The sequence below is a fragment of the Drosophila willistoni genome, assembly GCF_018902025.1.
Source record: "Drosophila willistoni isolate 14030-0811.24 chromosome XL unlocalized genomic scaffold, UCI_dwil_1.1 Seg141, whole genome shotgun sequence".
In the NCBI taxonomy this organism is placed as follows: domain Eukaryota; kingdom Metazoa; phylum Arthropoda; class Insecta; order Diptera; family Drosophilidae; genus Drosophila; species Drosophila willistoni.
In genome coordinates, this window is record NW_025814052.1 from 7575172 (window position 1) to 7585645 (window position 10474).

The 10474-nt window shown below is 35.6% G+C and overlaps 1 protein-coding gene across 1 annotated transcript; it reads left to right on the forward strand.

Annotated features, from left to right (window-relative positions):
- Positions 1-6945: 6945 nt before the first annotated feature.
- LOC6649079 lies at positions 6946-8096 on the forward strand. The gene is made up of 3 exons (XM_002071683.4): positions 6946-7192; positions 7331-7603; positions 7665-8096. The coding sequence occupies exons 1-3, from the start codon at positions 7118-7120 to the stop codon at positions 7761-7763; spliced, it is 447 nt and encodes a 148-aa protein (XP_002071719.2). The 5' UTR covers positions 6946-7117; the 3' UTR covers positions 7764-8096.
- The last annotated feature ends 2378 nt before the right edge of the window (positions 8097-10474 follow it).

A 10474-nucleotide genomic window follows, 5' to 3' on the forward strand; every position in this document is an offset into this window, starting at 1 on the left:
CTTTTGTGTTTATGGGAAATTTGATTGATTTCAGAAGGTTAGGAACACTTTAATATTCTGATTGGTAAAATAAATGATCAGCAAGTAAACCAAACAAGCAATTTTATTAGTCGATTCCGAGAGGAAACTTTGTTGCTCTACGTCTACATACACAATCTGCTGGCATTTCCATGGCATCTTTTGTACATAAATATAATTCTATGGACGTGGATGCTATGATCATAAAATGCAGCAGCAACAACTGCATCAATGTTGCCTACAGTTGTGAGTGTGTGTGTGTGTGTGTGTGTGTGTGTGTGTGTGTGTGTGTGTGTGTGTGTGTGTGTGTGTGTGTATTGTAGCAAAGAGGTGTGGCTGAGGTAAGTAGCAGAGCGGTAGAGAAACATTGTAGCCAAATTGCTTGAATATCTGTCTCGAATCATAGCATACTTTTCAGCGCTTTTAATTTTCATTGCAGTCATCATGATGAGAAGTAACTTCATTTTTAGCACTCTGCCGTTTAAGAGGAAACCTTTTGGCATAATCATAAAATTGAAAACTGCTTATTTTGTCGCAAAAAAAAAAAGAACGAAAATTTTATCACCATCATCGCCATCGCCATCGCCATAAGATGTATATCTTCATAGTTCAAGGACTATGAAAATGTCCTTGTTTCACAACAGCAAGTATCCGGTGATACAAAATGCATACTAAACTGGTTGCTAGATGCTATTTTAATTAGATTGCTTGTCTAACTGGGCAGCGGTCCATGAAATAGATTTGATTTGATCAACTTTTTCTACTTTGTCCTTTTTGGGGCGTTTTTCGTATGGTCGTTTCCGTTTAGAGTATGTATTGCTCATCGATTTGAATCAGTGGTCTACGTGCCATACATGATTCAAGTAGATTGAAAAATATATCTTTGCCTCGCATCTTCACTGCAAAACAATTGCCAGCAACAAAAACTAAACGGGAAACGCAACAGCAAAGTGCAGCGAGACGAAATACCTTGGTAGCCAGCGTACGTACATACATATACACTAGGGCACTTAGATACATGAGTGTTTGAAAAGAATATCACTAAAAGCAACAGCAAGTCGTAAATCGCGCGAGGGCGAGCAACGCTGGCAATAAATTGTTCAAAAAATCACAAAAATTGCTTGGAAAAAAATGTGCAAACGCAGCGTCAAGTTCGACGAGTTTCACTTGATTTCATGAGAAGAGAAGAAGCCGAAAAGATTCTAAGAGAGATTGGCAGGAAGTGGAAAGGACCTTCCTGTGAAGAGGCAACCAACAAAAATGCCAATTAAATTTGATTTGAAATTCTCTGTTAAATATGATATCAAATGACCAGACCAGAGAGGCCACCAACACACACCAAATACATTCATGAGTCCTTAATGAGTTTTTTTCTTCATCGTCTTCTTTTTTTTTTTTTTGATTGATTGATGGATGGACTGATTGAGAAAAAAAAATTGAACAAGGAAGGAAGTAAAAAGTGTAGGAAGGAAATAAAAGCCCCTTTTTCCTACGATTACCTAAAGTGATTCATTAACATAAATTATCCATTTTGAGTAGGGCAAAAGCAAATTAAATTGCACATTGAAAAAATAAACTTAAATTCACCAGAAGCTATGGCAGCATTTGAAGATGCATTTGGACCCTTTTCGTGTTTTTTGATTGATGATGTTGTTACGTCAACTGAAACAAAGACAATTGGGACAGCAAGATAGCGTGAGTCTGAAACCATGACTGAAACTAAGATTCAGGCAACATGTTCTGAATTAAGGAAATGCTACTGCATCCTGCTTAAGGGGATGGCAGTAAAATGAAGTATCCTGGTCCTTGGAGATGTACGCCATTTTACATAGCACACACACATGGCACACTCACATGGCACATACATACATACATACATTTATACATATGTATGTCAGAACTGACTCTATATTCTTCCATTGTTTGATAGTCTAGACTTTATTTTTATTATGACCATAGCAAAAGTATTAAATCTCTCAATCTCAACAACATAAAGTATTTTCCCCTACTCGGTTTGACATAAAATCGACAAAGTCTTTATTTATAATTTGCAGTTTGTGTTTCCTCTCTTTTATGATGGACTTTGTTAAGGTTTTCAATAGAAATTTATTTAGAAATTTATTAATTTGTTTGTCACCAAAAATGTTAAGCAGTTTCGGATGAATGGCAAGTCCTGCTGATATGTTCCTAACTATCAAGATCCTCGAAGACCCTCACATTTCTTAAACAAGTCCATTATATAGTTGCAAAAATATTTGTTTGACATTTTCCAAAAAGATTCTAATTATTCAAATCCAAAGTCTGCACTTACTACTTTTGGATATCAGGTCTTAAGTTTTAACTTTTTTTTGTTATTTGCAAATGACAGCCATGAGCAATTTATGCTTAATACGTGTCCATTTTAAGTTCAAAGTCGCCATGACTTCAATTATTGTAATTATACACTTATTTATTTTCTGCTTGCCAGCATTTGATTTGAAAATTTCACACTGATTGCACAAAAGACTTTACCACACAGATTACAAATATTACAATTATGTAGTTTGCTCATACCCTAACAAAATGGTAGTATATTAACATTAGTTAGAAGCTTTTGTGTTTGCTATATTGGCCAACTTTTGTCTATGTAGCTAGATACAAATTTTTAACTACAATTTTTGGTGAAACGAGATTAAAGTTTCAAATAGTGGCCCAGTAGTAAGGGTATTAAACAGCTTTGGCTTGACCTCCTGGTTCGGTTGGTATAATGAAACTAAAATCATCCATTTTACAATGTAAACGACGTATCAGCATCGTTATTTTGGAGCTTCTGCACTTGAGTTGGATTGTTCCTCTTCGTTTTTCATTTGGCCAGTTGCCAGCGTTTTGCATTTTTAATTAGCTGCCCATAAAACACACACTTTCCGCCATGAATAACCCAAAAAACCCTACTCATTCTCAAACACACCAGCACACTTGGCCTCACACACACACACACACACACACACACACACACACACACACACAAGAGAAGCGGACAAACTGAGCTTAGTCCAACTTGGCTCAATTCAGCTCTCATGTGTTCATGAATTTTGCAAAAAAAGCCATCAACATTTCATTTTAAGGTGTAAGTCAACTAGAGTAATAACAGACAAAAAATGTTTGGTGTGCGTGTGTGTGTGTGTGTGTGTACCGTGCGTCAGTGTCATGCAACAAAATGCAAAGGATTTGTGAAGTGAGCACTCAACACTTCAAACAAAACATAGACCAAAAACAAACAAAATTGAAACTAAAGGAAACTGCAAACAAGCTAAAAAGGAAACAAAAAACATTTCGAAATGGCAAACAAAACAGAAAATGTTTTGTTTTGTTTGATATTGTTTGGTTTTGTCGAATTTCAATTTGAAAGCTTTTATGGACCACTAGATTTTGGCAATTACCATAATAATGCTTGATAGCTGAACTGCAGACAATTGTATTGGTGTCGTGTTGCCGAGAGGGGGGGTGGTAGGTAGTCGACGGGGTGTTGAACAGAACAATTGAATTTCCTATGGAAATGGACGAATTAACTGATGCACAAAATGAATAGCAAAGTAATTGACAGGTAATGCATTCAAAACTACTGAAATTGACTTTTGCATTTGTATGGAAAATCTTCAATTAGCAATTGTCGGTGATTTGACTGAATTACATGAGCTTATAAATAATACAAAACAACTTTACCTCAATAAATTTCTCATTAGTCAGTCAATAGGTAACTTTTTAACAGAAGATCAGATAAATTGATGAACTTATTGGAACAAAAAAAACTATATTAGCAACAGGATAACTATATTAATCCCAATGTCCTGGCTAATAACGCAGGAGAGACTTCCTTTCAGTCCTAGGGAGGGTAATCACTTTCTCGTCTTTACATTAAGTCCATCAAAGTGAATTCCTAGAGTTCTTTATATGCTTCAAAGAACAATTGAAATTGCCTACTAAGCAAAAAGCTATGAAGAAAAAACGAAGAAGACAAACAAATAATAAACCATTATGCGATAGGTGGCGCCACCATCTATAAAAATTAAAATATATAATCAGGTAATGCATTACACATTTATAGTTTATAAACATAAAAATTTATTGTACTTGATGCAACTAAGTGCTAAAATTTAAAAAATATTTATTCTAGCATTCAGGGTTAACCCTTTATTTCACTTGACTTTGTGGCAATCATTTCCTGTTTGTTGTTGCTCTATCAGAAATTTTCTCTTCTCAATGCTGGTTCTGTTTATTCTAAACGATCATTCTCTATCCCTTGTGCACATATGTACATTCACCCACTCACCCACTTATCCACCCATCCCGCACCACCGCTCTACGTTTCTCATAGCTGAAATGCATTTTTTCTGTGGATGATTGCTTCAAATGTTTCCGTTTCCAATTTAATAGCACTTGAGGCGAATACAGAATACAGATTGGTGTTCTTGTTACAGTTGACCTTGAGAAAAATGAAATCATCCATCATCAGCAACCCCCGCAATTTGGCTCGAGCTTAAATGCATGTAAGTGATTAGCTTTGTAAAAGGATTTGATGGCTGCGTAATATTAACGTTTTAATTGCTTAAAGAGAGGAAACGGAATTGCGTATCGGAAATGAGTGTTGGCTCAATTAACGTATCCAATTCAATTTAGCAATCATTGAATTGGATGATTTCGATTTTTATAAATAATTTCTGATATTTGAGTACATGCATACTCATTGTTTTGAATCATCATCAAATTGTTGCGAATCAAATCATCGCGTTGTAAGTGCATTTAGCATGATTTGCACATGCAAATGACATTACGATTTCATCCCATAATCATTCCCATACAGAATCCATTCCATTGAGCATTACTTGGTAGTAAAGTGAGTATTTATGTATTTATGCTGTGTGTGTGTGTGTATTACCCATGAGAGCATGAGCGAGCATATTTATGCTTATTTAATTAACGATTCGATTTACAAACACTTGGGGAGAGCAACCAAATGATAAGCCGAGTCTCTGCTTCAGTCTCCATATGTGTGTGTGTATGTGTGTGTGTATTTCTATGCTCTTAATGAGGTCAAATCTGATAAGTTTGCATTTGTTGTTGTTTTCCCTTTTTATTTTTTTTTTTTTTTTTTTTGGGTGGGGTAAAGTAATTGAGAGAGCATACCCAAAGAGAGGAAGAGAGAGAAAGACAGAGAGGAGAAGCATCTCAATGACCCGCATTAGCATACAGTTGAGCAGATTTATCGAAAAGCAATAGTCACACAAACAGACCGAACAGGCCGTGATCATCTCCCACTACAGTGGTCAAGGGTCTCATGAAAACTAAATGAAGTTTCGCATTTTGTTATTAGATATGGAGATCTATGATCTATCGGTAAGCCAGTTTAGACATTTTAGTTACACGCTTCGATTAATACATTACCCAAGAGACACAGAATTTGGTCTATTATCGTCAGCATGCAAATCAGTTGCAATTGAATCATTTGTTTACTTCATTTAAGTTTTTGTTTATTCACCTATTACTCATTACTAGAATTTCTGATCAAATCTACTTAATTATTCACTTCGAGTGTTATCTGAAGTAATTCTAATTAATTCTATTCTACTTACAATAAATTGCCTTAGAGTTTTTTTTTCTTACAAGAGAGCTAACAATTTTTGAACCTTTCTTACTTTCTCGTTAAAAATTCGACATTCTAAATAAATATTACCAAAAATTTGGAATTTCCTTAATTGTCATTTTAATTTTGCTTTTTATGGAATATAAATTCACAACTATTTGCATTAATAAATCATATATATGTATGTATATATAAAATTAAAAGGAAATATCTTTAATTTTTTATTGATTTTATATCGGTTTCATGATGTTTAGTTATTTGGAGTTATTTGAGCATTCAAATGTAAACAACTTATTGGAGAGCGTTGCTCACTGTCGTTGCAAATATGAGTTCTTGATATTATTTATACAATATTTACCAACGGTGCGTATCAGTGTGCGACCTCACCGCCCCCCATCCCGTCATACGCCCCATGTGCCTAGCGGACCAAGTGCTTGGAAGTGCCGCCCCATATCGTACACAAACGTTTATGTGTGTGTTTGTATGTAGATATGAAATGCTTATGTAGATACACTTGCTCACCAAGATTCTCTTGCTCGCTCGCTTGCTCTCTTTTGCCCCCTTTTGTGTTTGTGTGTTTGTATGTTTGTCGCTCGCTCTGCCTCTCTCGTCCACATATTTATACCATACACTCATAGGGTGAAATGGTATATTTAAGTCGCCAAAATGTATGTAACAGGCAGAAGGAAGCATCTCCGACCCCACAAAGTATATATATTCTTGATCATGATCAACAACCGAGTCGATCTAGCCATGTCCGTCTGTCCGTCTGTCCGTATGAACACCTAGATCTCGGAGACTGTAAGAGCTAGAGCCACCAAATTTGGTATGTAGACTCGTGTAGTATGTAGAGTGATCAAGTTTATTTCAAATTTTTGCCACGCCCCTTTCCGCCCCCGCAATTTAAAAAAAACGTTTATCTCAAAAACTATTCCAGCTGGAGACACCATATTTGGTATGTATGTATATTCGCTTAGTAAATGGACACATTGTGTATGTATAAAAATTTTGCCACGCCCTTTTCCGCCCCCGTAATTTGAAAAACTTGATTATCTCCTGTATTTTTGTACCTTATGTTGTTACCTTGTGCTCGTATGACTGAGTGAGTGAGATACTAAGATATGCTTGTAAAAAGCATGTGAAAATGCATTTGTTTAATAAAGTTGAAATATTTGCTTTACTGGTGTATGGTATACCTAAGTCGGCGAAACGACTTACTTACTTCATTCAGCTTTGTTTTTGGTTTTTGCTTTGCTTGTGGTTCGCGACGTTCGCTCTAAGCAATCGCGTTTGCTTCCAGCCAGTGGCGTTCTGTGCTCGCTCGTGAGCGCAACAATGTGAACAGAATTTTTGACTGGCCCAGAGTTGCATTTGTTTTTATTTTTTTGTTTGCCTCCGAAACTAATCGTCGTGTGTGTTTCTGTTGGTGTTGCTATTATAAACTGATCCTGATCCCACCTGCACACCCATTAATGAGCCATGATGTCGGGCACCCAAGACTATGATCGCAAATATGTGCGCAGCATTGAGGGAATATGCAAATTAGCATGCTTGGTAGGTATATATATATATTAGCATGCATACATTTATACAGTCATTTGCAGTTAACGCTAACCAACTACGTCATCAATATTTACTGTCTCTCTCTCTCTCTCTCTGTCTCTCTCTCCCGCTCGCTCACTCACTGAGTAGCTAAGCAGTTTTATTGGCTTTCTGTGTATTTTGTGCGCTCCGGTGCGTGTGAGTAATTTTCGTGGTAGCTTCTACTTGGCCGTGGCAATAATTGGGTTTCTGGCCACACTCACACTATTGTTGGCCCGTTTGTTACATTTGTGGCAACGTCTATGTTGCCGCTGTGACTCAACTCTCTGGTCACTGGGCGTACATTTAGCCCTGGCTATATCATATTTTTTGGCCTCTGGTATGGTTCTATCATTGGATTTAGCCAGCTATACAGCGGCAGCGGTAAGTCGAAAACAAAAATCGAATCTAATCTCCTTTTAAAAATGCATTTTGGATTTTACAGTTTTTTGGTCTAATAGCATTCAGCATTAATGCCGTAGAGGCCTATGTCAACTGGAAACGTAGTCGACAAAGAGATATGGCCACTCAGACCATGGCCTAGTGCAGCTTGGTCATTACCCCGAGAACATCTCCCTGTGTATTAAAGATAAATATGGAAAAAAAAAAACTATTTAAAGTCTGCTTAAAGTTAAGTTGTAAGAACGTGTGTATTTTTTTTTTTCTATTTGTATTTGTTATTTACTATATGAAAACAAGATAAGTTTATATATACATAAATATTTTTTTGCATAATTCTAGTAAGTAGGTCATTTAAAGCAAAAAAGGAAGTGACAAAGGAAAACCAAAGTTCTAAAAAAACAAAGCAACAAGTCAAAGATATGTAAATGAGCTATTAAATAAAGTCTTAAGTCTAATGTGAAAGAACCACTACAAATTAATGTCTTTTTGCACGATTATGTAAGTCAAGGATGTCAGATAATGTAATTTAGAAATGTATTTTCGCCCAGTCGATTTTAACATTTTCCAATATTAGACTTTCCTTAACTGATCATTGGACGGAAAAATCTCAGTTTCGGAAAATTTTCCAGTTTCAGTAGTAAAATCTGGCTTTTGGATTGGAAAATTTTGCTCATTTCTTCCCGGAAGATTCACCACGGATTCTAGATTATTCCTTGTCCCACTACTTGACCTCCCCCACTCCCTTAAGAAGAGATTTGGTAAGATTTTTTTTATTAACCTCCCTCCCTTAGCATGATATTTAAACTCAAGTTGTTTAATTACTATGTTCTGTTCTACAAATCGAGAAACTAATAACGTTTAAAACAGCCAAAAGTAACACTTTTTTATAATTAGTTTATATTTTTGTTTGAAGTGGACGTGAGATTTTCAAGTGTACCTGTCATATGAGTCACACCAAGCTGGTAATAAATCTATACAGAGGCAAATTCTGGCTTAGACTGAAATCAAAATATCAATTTGACTCCTAAGTAACCTTGACTGATCCAACCCACAGGGCAGTCGGATTGCTATATTGATTTATGTACGTGTAGTAAAATATTTCAGAATTGCCAGATAAAACACATAAAGAATTAATGACTTACAAATGTTTTTTTTTTTTTTTTTGAAATTTGCGGCAGTTTCTTAAGTAATAAATGTCCAATTTACTTCTCAATTCTTAAATATTTTGGGTATATATAAAGCTTGATGTTCCCAAGTTATAGCAAAGAGCATTATTTCGAAATCTATTCAACTGAAAATATACAAAAATAGTTTCGAGAGAAGTATAATCTTATGGGAAGTAAATCATTGTCTTAGTTGATATGCTCTGTTTACAATCGGAATAGACCGTGTAATTTGTTAAGAACTTTTCTAGAATGCCACGGCTATTGTATACTTGTCTTAACTAGGCCATAATTAGTTATGGTTTTTTGGTTACTGTACCACGCCCCCGCATATTCATTTGGGTAAATGTCAGTCATGATTAGCAAGTAATTACAAAAACTTGGAAATGTATTTAATATTTTCTTCTTAAAAAAAAAAGGTATATGTTAGTTACCACATTTCATTAGAGTAGCAAAACACAATTATTAACATGTGGCTATTAAATTGGAAAAAACAAACACACACTCAATATATAAATCTGTGACCGTCATTTTGTAGGTAGGTCAAACTGAATATCAGTTAAATATGACCAGTTAAATGACCAACTCGCCAAACATTATATTGATGGGTGTCAAGGAGATGGTGGGCCAACATTTATTTACTAAATGGCCATTTAATTATTTCTTAATATTGCCAGCTTTAGCACTTCAAACATATTATGTGGCACATAATTTCTGCAACCACCCAAGCTAACCAGGACAAGAGGCAACTGGAAAAATGCCATGCACACACGCACGTTCTGAATCGAGTAAGGGCAAGAAAAGCGATGGATAAACTTTGGTTTTGGCTCTTGGCCAACATCGTAATGCCCTATACAAATGTTTAACAATCTTTCGAAATAGTTTTGTACACTAAGTTACAATAGCAAATTAAGCATAAACATCAACAAAATTATTATGATTTAATGAATTGAAGGGTACTTCCAAGTCGTATTTGTTGGCTTAAGAAACTGGGGGGATTGCATATCGGTTTGAATAGTTAACCTTTTAACCAAAAAAACACATGCTCATGCTCATGCAAGTCACGCAAAATGAAATTAATTAGTATTGTTGCCAGTTTGGCAGTTTTCCCATACCCCCATACTCCCCTCCGCCCCCTTCTCTTTCCTACACTTGCCCCTTTCTTCAGTAACACCACTGAGAACTCTGTCCTTGCCAGACATGGGGAAAATATTTTGAATTGAAACGAAATGAAATGTGTGTTAAATAAAAATAAGTAAAGAAATATGTATCTTCATTCAAATGGCAATAGCAATTTGTCATCTGCATATGGATGCAATTTTTTGTTTGTTCCCCCATTTTTTTGTCAGTTAAAAAATGGGAAAAAAACAAATGCTGCAAATATTTGCCCTAGGTCATGAATATAGAGAATGATATAGAGAGAGGGAGAAAGAGCACCAGACCGGGTAATACATTTACCAACATTTGCCGTATAAAAATTGTAATTAAATGTGTCAAAATGGCAATTGAAATGCGGAAATTGTTGCCACAAATGCCATGTCTCTCACACCCGCTCACTCCTGTCCCCCTCAGACCCCTTGCCAATTTCTCTGTCACTCAAAAACAAAAAAAAAAAAAAGTAATTAATGAAATCATTTTGTAAATCAAACGGGCATTTAATCAAAAGTCACCCTCAACCAATAACGAAATT

Bases quoted from the DNA above. Each gene is read 5' to 3' on its own strand.
- LOC6649079 (XM_002071683.4), top strand. From the start codon at position 7,118: ATGATGTCGGGCACCCAAGACTATGATCGCAAATATGTGCGCAGCATT. The intron at 7,193-7,330 runs GTAGGTATATAT...CTCACTGAGTAG, and splicing joins TATGCAAATTAGCATGCTTG to CTAAGCAGTTTTATTGGCTT. The intron at 7,604-7,664 runs GTAAGTCGAAAA...TGGATTTTACAG, and splicing joins CCAGCTATACAGCGGCAGCG to TTTTTTGGTCTAATAGCATT.